Source organism: Dreissena polymorpha, chromosome 16 (assembly GCF_020536995.1).
Source record: "Dreissena polymorpha isolate Duluth1 chromosome 16, UMN_Dpol_1.0, whole genome shotgun sequence".
In the NCBI taxonomy this organism is placed as follows: Eukaryota; Metazoa; Mollusca; class Bivalvia; order Myida; family Dreissenidae; genus Dreissena; species Dreissena polymorpha.
Window position 1 is genome coordinate 48437534 of NC_068370.1, and position 15604 is coordinate 48453137.

The following is a 15604-nucleotide window of genomic DNA, read 5'->3' on the forward strand; positions in this document are numbered from 1 at the left end:
GACAATAAAACAGCATATTTGTTTAAACTTTAATGTCTACATCAAAACAAAAAGTTAACATGTAACACAAATAAAATAATTTTATTCTACAGGGGCTCGAACCTTGGGCCTCTCACATGTGAAGCGAGCGTGTAACCACTACACTACGGAACCGCTTGAAAAATCACCTTCTAACTTAGATATTAATAAGTGACTGTAGTGTAACGGTTATCAATAAAGCAATAAACTGTGTAATCGCTGTCGTCTTGTAAAATTGAAGAAAATACGCGTTAACCAAAACTCAAACAGCAAAAGTCTGCGCTTTTGTTAGAAAAACCACAAAATAAATATATTTTGATAATGTTTTGTTTTTATACAAAACCAGAAAGTTTCACCGGTTCGCGTATTTGCCCAGTCCCTGTGATCTTTTATTATTGCCCAGTCCCTGTAATCAGTTATTAATTAAAAGAATTAGCTTTGCATTATTGGCAATAAATGTTGTAGTAAATGTAATAGGCACAAATGCAGTACTTATGGTCCCCTACCGGTTTCACCGGAGGGGACTTATGGTTTGCGCTCTGTGTGTCTGTCTGTCTGTGAGTCTGTCTGTCACACTTTTCTGGATCCTGCGATATTTTTAAAAGTTCTTAATATTTTTTCATGAAACTTGAAACATGGGTAGATGGCAATATGGACATTATGCACACCATTTCATTTTGTTCCTACGTCAAAAATAATGGTTGCTATGGCAACAAATAGACTAGAAATACTGCTGAAAATGGTGATTTTCTGGATCCTGCAATAACTTTAAAAGTTCTTAATATTTTTTCATGAAACTTGCAACATGGATAGATGGCAATATGGACATTATTCACGTCATTTAATTTTGTTCCTACGTCAAAAATTGTGGTTGCTATGGCAACCCAAAAAGATATCTGAAAATGGTGGAATTTCTGACAATGGTGGAGCCGGTAGGGGACCATATTGCTTGACAATAGCCTTGTTTACACTAATTTACACAAAAAATCACCACTATGCAAGATATTCTGACAACAAAAATACATGTATATACATTGATCCGTAAAACAACTTCTCCTCCCATAAGCGAAAAAAACAACGTATTACATACGAGTCGCCGCACTTCAGTGCGACGCCAAAAACTCTGTAACCACAATGATCAGAGGTATAATTAATATTTGGTGCGTAACATTTTGTAGTGGTCCTCTATACTAGGTTTGCCTAAAAACTGGCCACTCACCAGGCGTTGAATGTGTGTGTGTGTATGGAGGGGGTGTGTGTTTTATATTGAGTTAAATATTATATTCACTTCTCTGGAACCACAAACTACAATGCTTGAGATGTGTTGGCATCAGATTGCGGCTCTTTACAATAAAAAAAAATATTGTTAAAATCATGCCCCTGGGTTTCGAAACTGACCAGGCGTTTCTACAAAATTAAGCAATGTAGGGCTACATAACAGTTTAATATCATGAATAATAGATTGGAATATTGCATTGAAAAATATATAAATGAATTACATTAAACTTGTGAAGCTCTTAAATAAACATATGAATAAAGCAAAACATTTGACTGTAATTTATGCTTACAAAATTCATTGTTGATAGCAAAAACTCTCAACCGCTGGTATGTGATGTATGAGGTATCATAACCATTTTGTATAAATGTCTATGCAAAGAATGAAGAAGTTAAATTTTGCAATTTTTTATTGACAATTAAAAAAAAAGAAATATGTAAATTTTTTACAAAAAAGTCAGTATATCAAACTGATTTACAAACAAACAAGCTTAATTTATTATTTAAATTATACCAATAATATATTGTTATGCCTAAACATGAAAAAAGGTTAAGTTAAAAATCATTTAAAATACAACAAAAAGCTTCCTCAAAAAGAAAGAAGATTCTCATTATGTCAGAATGCATACTATACAATTACAAACATACAAAAGATTTTAGAAGCTAAACTGAAAATTAAAAAACATTACTATTTAAAGTTATTGGCATAACCATTTCTAACAAAGCAAAAACAGATAAAAATACTACTATTATTAGTTATTAAAATTATATTTTTTTAACTATAAAAATGAAACAATAGGTAAAATTTATAAAAATACTCTTAATTTGGTTTACCAAAAACAAGAAAGTTATACTTTTTTTAAAGCAATGCAGTCGTAGTTAGTTAAGCATAGTTAGACATCATAGATGCTGGTCTGTTAACAGGACTGGGCGTGTTTCTGATGAGGGCAGAGCTGCTCCGCCCGAATGGTTTGGTGACCGACATGCTCTTTAAGGGCCTGATAACCAATCTTCCTCGATTCTTCATCCTAGGCGGTACTTTCATGGCGTTGGCCACGCCTTTGCCCACGTCCTGTGATGTCGGGGGGATGGTCATGTGACGGATGTATCGGAAAGGTCCGGGTTTCCAGGGGCAGACCACAAAGGCTTCTTCCTCTCTATGAGGCGAGTAGGCACTGTAGACTTCTCGGAAGTTTCGAAGCAGCTTTTTTGGCAGGACAACATCGGCATAGAGTCGGTCCCAGTGGTCCCAGGCGTTTCTGATCTCTGTCTGCCGCAGGTTGTGGTAGTACGCATCAATGGCTTCTTTGGCCTAGAAGTGAAAATATTTTGTTGATTATAAATTTTGTTTTCAGTGTTTTCAAAAAACTAATAGAAACTAACAGAACAAACTGTAACTACAGCAAGCACAAAAAGCATTGAAAAAGAACAGTGGCTTTTGCCAAAATATAGGCTCATTGTTAAACATTGTTTAACAGTTCATAAGTATTTTTATATTTCAACAATTCATAAATAAAAATAAACTGATATAACAAGACAAGTATACTGATATTTCACAGATTGTTTTACACTTATAGCTTCCTCTGTTGAAGGTTCTCTCCTCTGCTTGAAGGTAATGAATGTAGTCATACAAGGGAGGTTACTGAGCAATAACCCTCTCAAAAGAAGTATGTAATGTTGGTTTGAGGTGACATAGCAATATAATGTTAAAGGTAAAGCACAAATAACAAGAAATGTGTTTGTCAAAAACACTATGTCCCCTTCTGCGCCGCTCTGATTTTTTTGGTGACCTTTGACCTTCAAGGACAACCTTGACCTTTCACCACTCAAAATGTGCAGCTCTACAATACACATGCATGCCAAATATAAAGTTGCTATCTTCAATATCGCAAAAGTTATGGCAAAATGTTTAAGGTGGAGCAAACAAACAGACCAACAGACAGGGCAAAAACAATATGTCCCCCACATAGTGGTGGGGGACATACAATTTAGCCAGAAACACTATCAGGGGAGAAATTCTTGTCAGCTAGTCTTAAATTTATGGCAAATGATTTATTGCCTATTCAATACAATACAAAATGTATTAAATATGAAATAGTGATAAAGATGAGGTCAACCCGTCACTCTAAGCTAGAATTAATCCCACAATAGAAAGAAACATTTTTAACAAGACTATTGCCAAGTAATAAAGTCCCCTACCTACGCAGGATCCACCATTTTCAGCAATATTTTTTAGTTTATTTGTTGCCATAGCAACCAGAATTCTTGAGGTAGGAACAAAATGAAATGACGTGCATAATCTCCATATTGCAATCTATCCATGTTTTAAGTTTCATGAAAAAATATGAAGAACTTTTAAATCTAGCAGGATCCACTGTTTTCAGCAATATTTCTAGTCTATTTGTTGCCATAGCAACCAGAATTTTTGACGTAGCCTAGGAACAAAATGAAATGACGTGCATAATCTCCATATTGCCATCTGTCCATGTTTCAAGTTTCATGAAAAAATATGAAGAACTTTTAAAGCTATCGCAGGATCCACCATTTTCAGCAATATTTCTAGTCTATTTGTTGCCATAGCAACCAGAATTCTTGACGTAGCCTAGGAACAAAATGAAATGACGTGCATAATCTCCATATTGCCATCTGTCCATGTTTCAAGTTTCATTAAAAAAAATATGAAGAAATTTTAAAGTTATCGCAGGATCCAGAAAAGTGTGACAGACTGACTGACACCCAGAGCGCAAACCATAAGTCCCTCTCCGGTTTCACCGGTAGGGGACTAAAAATTCAAAACTTTACTGCTCTCATTTAAAATGGACAAGAACCAGATTACCTTTGCCCTGATTGTGTGAAGATCATTAAATGTTGGTTTCTCTGAAGTTTGCGACATTTTCAGGCTGGGTAGGTCCACGTCAATGTACTGGATACGGGGGGTGGTCCAGCCAAGTCCCATAGCCAGTGAGTGCTTGTTGTTGTCTGTTCATGTGAAATATGATAAGTATAGGGAAATAGAAGAAAAAGAGATATATAAAGATAACAGTGGCACAGGGGTGTTCTATCAAGCATTCAGGAGGTGGCGTGCTAAACCCCATACCAAATATGGGAGTGTTATCAAGATGTTCTCTTAATACACAAAGTACAAGTTATACCCAGGAAACAGACTTGACTTAATAAGCCATAAGCTTTTAATGCCATCGGGTTGAATAATAAAATTACATGTATTTAATATTAATTATTTGTTATATTTTCTTTCAATTCATTTAAACATTGGCTATGAATTAAGCTTATAACCAGTGTTACAGGTACATGTGGATTTTAAAATCTACAGGTAACAGGTTATAAGCTTAATTGGTCGTAGAAAGTTCTGAGCATTCCTTATTACATCTAAATCAGCTTGAAACAGAGTACACAGGCTATGGTGTCCACCTTGTGACAGGAAGGTACACAGCTCGGGTTTCCACTCAGGGGGGTGTTCTCAGGATATTATCAAAGACACCAAGAAAAAGAACTCCATGCTGTTCATGCAATACAGCTAAACTACTCAGTTATAAAACAAGTCACATTAACTCTAGAAGGTCTCTACAAGGCCAAGGCTTTGCATGCAGTCAAATTACTACAGAGCTATGCAACTATATATAGCGAAAATACAGGAAAATAATAAAGATTAAACTAAATTAACCCACACTTTCTGCCGTTGGGCGCACTCATGGACAGCATCTTTCGGTTGCTCATGACCTCTTCGCTTTTTTTTTCATCCACAATTTTTATTCTCCGGCGCTCCATTGTTGTTGGCTTCACTCTGGTGGCACACGTGTTCTGAATTGGCGTTGTTGCTTCTGTCGAAACAGGCTGGGTCTGGGCCTGGGGTTGGGCTTTGTTCTTCTTTGACTGCATCTTCAGTTTCACTGCATAAAAAAGGTGGAATGAATTGGTTTATGTTGTAACTTTATCTTCACATGATTAAAAATTGACTCATATTATATAATAACAAAATGTGAGTGCCCTCCTCCCCCAACTTACATAAGTCACCCATAGAAAGACATCATGCTATAAAAATCAATAAAATGGTAATGAAAATGGCTGGATTAGTGGGGGCTGGATTAGTGGGGTTTGTCAACACTTATCAGGATTAAATGCCTAGACACATTTACAGCTGCTTGTACTATAATCTATCGAATAAAATATGGAATTTAATAGTGTCCAATGTGCAGATTGTATTTTATCACATCATCTTAACGGATGTTTTTATGGGTAATACAAATCCTTAAAATGATTATTGGTACTTTATATCATTTTACAAGCCCCTGCGACCTTGACATTTGACCTAAAAATCTATAGGCTTTCTTTCTGCACAAGAAACAATCATACGAATTTGCATGTACATAGGTCAATCTTAAGCAAAATACGTCAGGTTTCTGAAGGAAGGGGGTTGCGGATCTAAGCATAATTATAAATTATATCTTTAGACTTAAATAAATTATTCATTAATATTTAGGGTAGAATATGCAAGTATAGCAATTGTACAATTTAATAGCACATTCATACTTTTAAACAATTTTATATGTTCATTCAAACAATATATTTAGAAAGAAAAAGTAAAATACAGGTTATTTAGGTCTATAAATATGGGTCTATCCCTCTGCTTCGTTGACTTGTATTTAAATCTGTTACCTAAGTTTCTCTGCATAAATTTAAAACAAGCTGTGCACAGCAATGCCGATAAACTGTTTGATTTGTCGCCATTATTTTACTCAACCATAGTACACAAATCAAAATGTACTCACCAGTGCCGATTTTCTGCCTCAGTTCCATGATAAGGTTGGCATTGTGCAGTTTTGGGAAGCCATTGTCCTTTTGCTCTGCAAATAGGCGCATTGTGTCATTGATCTCCTTGCTTAGGTTTGCCACAGTAGTGTCTGTCTCCTCTTCACCACTGTTGCTCACGATCGTCTTGCTTTGCTCGCGCGTAGAAGACTTATCCTGTTGTGAAATAAACATTTTCTTTTTAATGTTTGTTGTTTTAAGATTGGATAAGTTCAGCACAAGAAAGCATTGTTTTTAGATAAGCAAGTGATGTGTTTTTAACTTTGACCTCATTGTTTGACCTAGAAAACTGTGGACATATAAAACAATATTTACCTTTAAAATCTTCTTTCTATGTACTATCTTTTTCGCCCCCATGTGGACAAACTGCAAGGGCTTGGCGTATGGGGAGTCATTTTTCCCACATGATTTCTGCATCTTTTTCATCTGCCGTTCGAGCTGGCGTGTGGTGAGACCAATGAGGCGTGCACCAGCTGTGTAGTGGCTGATCAGGTGTGGCGCCTGTTTGCGGAACGTCTTCTCGATATCTGCAAGCGTCTGGCGGATGGAGAATTTTGTGATAGCGGAATAGAAAAGTCGCTTTCTCCTCTTGTACTTCTGCTTTGTTTCTTCGTCAGCTGTGGACAATTAGAGAAAAACAACGTTAAGAGAAATATGAACACAATGGATGAAGGTCAATAATTGAAGAAAATAGAAAGAATATACTATGAATCTTTCACAGACACTGTTTTCCCACAGACAAACCCACTACATATTCGACATTGGACAAACAGACAAAGCATCCAAGTCCTTCTCAGTCGTGGCCTTATTCTTATCAATCATTTACTCATTAAGCTAATTCAGCTGTTAAAGTTTGAAAAAAAGCCACAGACGACCATTATGGGTAATAAACCTCCAAAACAGGCTAGGCTGCATGTACAAACATTGTTTTCCTGATAATCATCTTCACATGAAGGTAATTTATCTGTGAATGTTAATAGAGAAGTCTGGATGATCACTCACCATGCTCTGGTCCCAGATGATCCCCTTCCATGTGTGTCATGTGAAAGAGGAACTCATCAAAGTCGATGTTTCCATCTTTATTCTTGTCAGCCTTCCTGAGTATCTCAGACACCTCATTGAATGTGATCTCGCTGTCAACACGACGCAACTCCTCATAAAGATTGTCAGCTGTGATGATGCCAGTGTTCGACTGGTCCAGGGTGTTAAAGAGCTGTCGAGAGAATGCATTCAAATGATAATTACATTTCGGGCAGTCTCTGAGAAAACAGGCTTAATGGAATTGCCTAGTGTTAATTGTCCCAAAAAGGCCTGTGCAGTGTGCACAGACTTATCAGGGACGACACTTTTGGCTTTAATGTTTAAAAGAAGTCTCCTCTAAACAAAAAATCCAGGACTGCACAGAATAACTAGGACGACACTAAACGCACATGCATTGAACTCTGTTTTCACATTTTTATCATTGTATTTCAGTTTGGATTTGTTCTGTTTCCTTAGAATTTAAGTCATATCAAGGCAAGTCAGGGCTAACTTCAACAGATTGGTGTCCCTATTAAAATTAGAGCAAAATCCTGGGAAAAACTGGTGTCCCTCACCAAAATTTAGGGGTCTCAAGTTCCCGGGACCCTGTTACTGTCGAGGCCTGTATGTTTATTTCATCACAACTCCTGGGTTACTTAGACAATAACACACAGCAAAGCTGGGCCGGACGTCTATAATCAGTCGCTGCCAACATGATGTTTAATTCTTTCGTTAAGTTGTGGCTTAATTTTATTTAACATCCGTTCGCTCAGACTAAATGTAGACGCCATTTTGTTCAGTTTAAGCAGATAGGAATATTTTTTTACTATTTATAGTAACTATATGTAATATAAGCCAGTTCACCACTACTAGTTAAGCGCACATAATTATGCAAGCAACTGCTTGCATGATTCATAGGAAGGAGTATGGCTTAGATATAATATCATGACCACAAATTTTCTCATCTTGGGCAGGAAATAATACCATCTTTCCCAAAGGAGCTTACTGCAGAGTCTGATCAACACTCCAGTAATCTATGTTTTTATTCATTAATGAAACAATTTCCATAAAAAATTGACATAGTGCTCAGGTCTTTCCGCATTGATTACAAGAGATTTACTATGAAAATATTGTTCTTTGTCAACATGAAAATCAGCAAGTATCTTGTTTGACTTTATACAACTCAATTGATTCAATCAATCGGAAATTCTTAGACATATTGGTGTCACCACTATCGAGGTTGTTTCTTGGTAGATTCAATACTTTACTGTCTTTGGGGAGATCACTCCCTGTATTTAAGTACACTGACTTAGATCTTGATATTTTGTTATGAAGATTTCCATGTACAAATGAATGTTGTTGACTTATGAAATAAACCATTTGAGCTTAATTCTGGCAAAACTGGGCTTAATGCTTGGGGGTAAAGTGTTGTTCAATATTGCCTTGTGCAGTCTTCACAGGCTAATCAGGAACGCAACTTTTTGCTTTTAACGAAACTTTTGTTTAAGAGATGTGTCTTCTCAAAAAAAATCAAATTTAGGCAGAAAGTGTGGTCCCTGATTAGCCTGAGGGGACTGCACAGGCTAATGAGGAAAACCATTATATGCATTTGCATTAAGCCCATTTTTCCCCAGAACGACACTCAAATACCAGTTAACCATTTTATAATACTTGTACTTACATCACGAAAAGTGGCAATAGCGTGCTCATCCATTTCCATGTCCAAGTCATCCACGATTGGATTGCGCTCTGAAAATTCACAATACAAAACAGTCCTTTGATATATTGAGTAAGAAAATAACTGAACAAACAAGACTATTGCCAAGCAATATATGTCCCCTACCAGCTCCACCATTGTCAGATTTTTTATATTTATTTGTTGCCACAGCATCCATAATTCTTGATGTAGGAACAAAATGAAAAGACATGCATAATCTCCATATTGCAATCTGACCAAGAACTTTTAAAGTTATCGCAGGATCCAGAAAAGTGTGACAGACAGACAGACTCACAGAGCGCAAACCATAAGTCGCCTCCGGCGAAACCGGTAGGGGACAATAAATAGAGAAAACAACAGAATGGCTGACTAAATCGCTCACCACCTTCAACTTGGTCATGCTTTTATTGTTTAGTTGTTAATGCCTATTAATCCAATTTATTTTTTACAAGTTATGCAGCACAACTTTTTGGTACCTGTCAGTATGAATGAATTGTCAAATAAGATGATTGATACTCAGATATTTCTATTTAAAACAAGAGCTTGTCACAGTAGTGCCAAATCCCCGTTGAAATGTGTTTTCTTATATGACAACATTTGTTTTAGAGAGTAGAATAATATTTGTGAAACATGACAGCTGTGTCATCTCTTTATATTTCAAGGATCAATTAGTTATATAGTGTTAGAGTTATGTTGAGAATACAATATATGGAAATCAGATTAAGGAAAGTAATTAAAAAAGAAGACTATAAACAGTTACTGTTCTTGATCACTGTATTTCTCCTTAAACTCATCTTTTAATTTTACAGTGAATACTTAAGTGTTCAAATTAAAATATTATTGTAAAATTAGATAAAGGGAGATATTAAAAATTGAAAAGCCAAAATATTTACTATGGAATTAAATTAAAAATAATTTAAAATTTTAAATAAATAAAATATAAATAAATATTTAAAAAAAATAAAATAAAGGGAGATGATTCAAAACTACGGCCAAAAGAGTTATGGTTCATGTTCACTGCACTTCTCCTAGTTGCCATCTGTTTATATTTCTCGTTTCAAGTAAATCCCTTCCGTAGATTTAGAGTTATGCTCTGGACAAAAATTTACTTTGAGATTAAATAAAGGGAGATATTTCAAATACTAAGGGGGGTTATGGTTCTTCACTTCTCTTCTCCTACTTGCCATCTGATTATATTTCAAGTTTCAAGTTAATCCCTTCAGTAGATGTAGAGTTATGCTCTGCACGAAAATTTACTTTGAAATTAAATAAAGGGGGATAATTCAAAAACTAAGGTTGATAGAGTTATGGTTCTTAGTCACTGCACTTCTCCTACTTGCCACCTGATTATATTTCAAGTTTCAAGTAAATCCCTTTGATAGATTTAGAGTTATGCTTTGCATAAAAATTTACTTTGAAATTGCGAGATAATTAAAAAACTAAGGTAGATAAAGTTATGGTTCTTAGTCACTGCACTTCTCCTACTTGCCATCTGTTTATATTTCAAGTTTCAAGTAAATCCCTTCAGTAGATGTAGAGTTATGCTCCAGACAAAGATTTACTTTAAAATTACATGTATATAAAGGGAGAAAATCGAAAAACTAACGTAGATAGAGTTATGGTTCTTGGTCACTGCAATTCTCCTAGTTGCCATCTGTTTATATTCTAAGTTTAAATTAAATCCATTCAATAGATTTGGAGTTATGCTATGGACAAAGTTTCAGACGGAAAGACAGACGCACAGACGGACGGGACCAATTATTATATCCCCTCCCAGCGCCCTCACACAACTTTGGGGGAAGGGGTCCGCAGCCCTTAGGAGGGGGAATTTTCGCGGCGTTTCCCTTTTTGGGGGATTTTTTTACTTACTCTCTCATTATAACATTTGTACATGTTTGCACTATATTCACAGCATTTTTCATAATTTATTATGTTTGCATGTTTGCAAAGATTAAATTGAAATAGAATTGATATATAATAATCATGAGACACATCTTTCTATTAAAAAAAAAAGAAAAGTTTTTTGTTTTTTTGTTTTTTAGGGGGAATTTTCCCCCCCAATCGGGAAAAAAAAGTATACTTTTCATGTGGGGGACTGCCGCCGAATTTCGGCCCCAGATTTTATAGATTGAGGGCCCTGCCTCCGAATTTTTTTTGGCAGGTATGCAAAAGAATTAATTCTTCAATAAATAACTCACTATTCATTCCAACATGAATATGATTGAAAACAAAACATCATATTCTTCTTATAGTTCATATTCTTCTTATTATTTCACCATTTTTCTTCCCATGGTCTCCACTTTTATCTATAAATTTCACTTTCAACTACAAAAGTGTCACATAGACTAATGCACCCTCAATACATCTCTGGACACATACAACTCCACTATTTCTACACTGGACAAAAGAAAAAGGTAAATAACTCAACCAAAACTGTCACATTCAAAATTTCTTATTATGCTCCACACATCAAGGCCATTCACTTGTAAAAGTTTCATCATTATTAACACTTAAACTATGAAGGAGTTATATTCAGACAATTATTGGAACAGACAAAGGACATAATATTGCAAACATTTGTTGCAGTCAAAATTCAGTTTTTCAATGACAAAATTATCACCACACGTCATTCAATTTATTGTGAAAGATTAAGTGAGAATATTATACCCAGTTATGAAAGAGAGGTTGAAAACACACGCTTTAGAAAGTCAAAGACAGGCAAAGGGCCCTTATAAAGCCAAACTTGTCGCAGCCAAATTCCTATCTATTCTTAACCATAATCTACGCATTAAGTCACTCTAAGTATAAGCAGATCTACCCAGTGGTTAAAGACATATAAAATACTTATAGACTTCCAGATGGATAAGTGCTATATACGTCTCCAACTATCTAAGTATTTATAATTTTGACACCTTGACAACATTAACTTATATCATTTTTAAAGTATTTGGGAGCCAAAAATCTAATACAGCAATTTCCCAATAATGAGACTTCACAACGTGAATTTCCCTAATGTCAGGGCTTTTCGCGTACTGGTACTTTTCCCATTTTTGGGAATTGTATATAAAACATGTTTAAGTCTGGTTCTGGTTATTGTATAACTCACCAGTGCTTTGCTATGCTAAAAATAACAGCCAGAATTGAGCTTTTTCCCTGATCTCAAATCTTTTTTTATATTTATATAAAAACTAAATTGAAGCTTAATTCTTGAAGTAAAAAACTAAGTACACACACAATTTAAAATTCCATGACAAGTTTAGTAGAACTGGGTTTAAACATTGTATTTTACTTATAAATACTTGGCGCACAAAAAACTTTGTTGTAAATAAAATATTTTAATAATATTTAGATCAATTGTTTTCCCATGTTCTGGTTTATCACGCATTTTGCGCAATACAAATGCCACTGACTGTCAAATACAAAGCAGAAAAAATAACGACTGCTTACCATCTTCCTTTAGATCAACACCATTTGCCTTTGAAATGCTTTTTGCTGATCCACCACGAGCATCACTTTTACTTTTCTGCTCTTTTGACTTCCTATCTTTTATTTTCATGTCCTTGGATTTGGAGGATGCATTTTTCTTTTCAGTCTGTTCAGTCTGAAATTGAAATAACTGGGTATGTTTATGGTGGAATATATCACCCGCTTTGTGGGAAATATGTGTGGGAGTCTTATGCCAAATGTGGCCTGTGTAGCTCCAGACCAGACTGCGCTAAATGCTTCTGTCTATTCAAGGCAGCATTCCATAATAAATGCTACTTGTATATGGCAAAAGAAAATATAATATACTCAAACCAGGTATTCTCGCGGATCAGTGATAATTTTTCATTTTTAACCAATGAGTTTTTAAAGTGCACATGTGCTGAAACAATGAGCTTTTTTCCAAAAATAATGAGCTTTTTTGGTTTTTAATTTATTAATATAAAAAAACTTGAAACATCAACAAATTTTTAATGATTCATAAACATTTTAATTTCTAAAAGTAATTGTTATAACTAAAAACACATAACATTAACACTAAGTTCAGAGTTTGTTATAACTAAAAACACATAACATTAACACTGAGTTCCGAGTTCAAGTCTTTGAAAAGAGCCGACAATCCTTAGCCTAGCTGCCTCCACACACTGACTACATCCTCATACTTGATAGTGTTTGAGGCCAGCTTGACATTCATAAGTTTGTGCTGGTTTTCATAAAAAATGCGAGTTGACCAAAAAAAATGTGCGAGTTACTACTGTGCGAGTTGACTTAGATACGAGTTGGGCTTCCGTTCTACGTCGTCTTATTCGATCTTATAGTTCCAGGGGTTTTTTTTACTAAGAAAGTGACGCCGATATTCGGCGTCTTCCCCTACCAGAATTTTTCCCCTAAAAATAACATTTCCCCCAACAAAATATAATTTTCACCCAAATATAATATTTTACCCTCAAAGACATGTTTTTTTTTTTGGGAAAGTCGACACATATCCAATTTGTACCATGTAAAACGATCTCTCTCTCTCTCTCTCTCTCTCTCTCTCTCTCTCTCTCTCTCTCTCTCTCCCGACGAACACTCAAATCTGGGAATCCCAGTGATTCTATATATAGCTCTTAAAGTACGTCATGGAAACCGGGTAACTAATCGTATTAATCATGTGACTATTTTACTGGATTCCGGTCTTGCGCGAGAAGGGTGTTTCGTCAATTAATTACCGGAAACCAGTCGAATTTTCATCCGGGTTATATGAAAGCCAAGATATAAACGTTAAAACAGAAAAAAAGTCTCACAATTGGCGTTCATACACGAACAAAATAAAACGATCGGACTCGGAAAATATTAATTGCGTTGACGCATTTTTTAAGAATGAATCATCAAAAACCGTTGAAACCCAGCAGGATTCGGAGGTACATGTTATCAACATCGATTAATACTGTCGGATTATTGTGAAAGTGAAAGTAGACAATCGGCAGCTGCCGCACCTTTCCCTTCCAATACTGTAGCAGATCTATATCGTCAACCCATTCATCATGAAATTGAAATCATAATATTGACATCGTTCCCCGGCCCCAGTTGAAAACATTTCTCATTATTAGATCTACACCTGCAACTATATTTAGGACTTTGACTTTAATATCATACTTGTTCATGTGTTTAAGAACAAAAAGGTCAGAGACATGCCTCTTTTTTTAAAACAAAACCTGAAGTCTGTAGGCGAGTTATAGACATTAAAATGAACAGTTTTTATTTTTTCCCCAAATATGTCTCTTTCGCGCTCGATTTTCCCCTTTTACCCAGCGTCCAGCGTCTTCCCCTTTTTCTAAAAAAAAACCCTGAGTTCACGCACAAAGGAGAGAACTAGTATGAAGCGCAGGTACAAATGACGTAGTATGAAGTAGTACACATATCATCGTCGGATACCCACGGCTGCTGATAACGCTCCGCTCATACATCACTTTTTAGGAATGGAGAGTAACGTAATGAATAGACCGGGGGTGTCCGACGATGTACACATATAGCCGGTGTTACAGTAGAAATCACCTTTTGCGTTACGATAAAATGCGGAAAAATTCAGGCCGAGTTAAGTATTGACAAGTATCTTTCAGATTTTTTCTTTCTTGAGAATCAATGCGCTTTTTTAGACGCAGATATTTTTGTCACATGCGCTTTTGGTAATTTTAATGCGCAAATAATGCAAAACGCACATGAAAAATTATCACTGGTGGATGGGCTATTGTCACTGTTTTACATTTATGCACCCTAGCTTTTGTTTGCAAACAAACATGTGTGACCTCATCTCTCGCTGCAAATATGAATTGATTCTTGGTATTAATGTTATGTCAAAAATTGATGGAGAACATAATTTGAAGCAGAAGTCTACCAAAAATCTATTTTAAATGAAGAATGACGACGGTGTTGTTTTCTTGGTGACTTTTGTTAAAATGTTTGGTTTTTCGTTGTAAAAATTAATGCTGGGCTAGATTGCACTTTACCGGTACGCAGTATCGACAAAGTGGTGGTTTGGGGGCAGTAGCCCCCGATACTAAGGAAATATATAGGATAAAAAGGATTATAAGGGTTGCCTGTGATAAAAGGATTATTAGGGTTGCGTTAGGTGTTAGGGGTAAGGTGTTAGGAGTTAGGTGTTGCGTATTGGTAAAGTGCAATTGCCCCTTATGCTGAAATGGATACAATGTCAAATGTGCTAGTCTATACGTATTAAATCATTTATCCGATATATAAACATGTTGTTTAGACGCTTATTATTATTCCTTAAGAACCGCGAGCATACCGTGTTACTGGCCACCTTTAATGGTTCCCCTATCTTTCCCAAAGGTTTCCCTGATAATCTCAACATCATAGCACTGGTTTGCAAACTTGAATAGGCGCTTGTCATGTCTCCTTTTTCTTTGAGTGGATTGCCCAAACGAGAAATTTTCAAGTCCCCAGTTTCTTCGCGTGGATTACCTAAACGAGACATTTTATGTTAAAAATTAAATTTCCCGCTTATCAAATGTTCGACATTGTTGCGACATGGTTGCGAGGTATGACGTCACAATATATGAACTTGATTTATATTTAGTGAATATATTTAATCGAATAGTTTTCGTGATTGAAAGATGATATTCTAAGAATTTCTTATTGTTTACGCTTAAAATCATGTTACTTTATTATATCGGAATAAATGGTAGTTATCGTTACTTTGTATTTATGCTAAAAATACTCGTCCATTAGGATATTACAAATTATAATTCTTTTGAATCAATC

General features: G+C 35.5%; 1 protein-coding gene across 1 annotated transcript; it reads right to left on the reverse strand.

Annotated features, from left to right (window-relative positions):
- Positions 1 to 1685: 1685 nt before the first annotated feature.
- Positions 1686 to 15400, reverse strand: LOC127862230 (uncharacterized). The gene is made up of 9 exons (XM_052401261.1): positions 15129 to 15400; positions 12305 to 12458; positions 8822 to 8889; positions 7123 to 7333; positions 6436 to 6737; positions 6081 to 6276; positions 4980 to 5201; positions 4130 to 4272; positions 1686 to 2605 (listed from the first exon to the last, which is right to left on the reverse strand). Exons 1-9 carry the CDS (start codon positions 15315 to 15317, stop codon positions 2177 to 2179), a joined length of 1914 nt encoding a protein of 637 aa, XP_052257221.1. The 5' UTR covers positions 15318 to 15400; the 3' UTR covers positions 1686 to 2176.
- Positions 15401 to 15604: the final 204 nt, after the last annotated feature.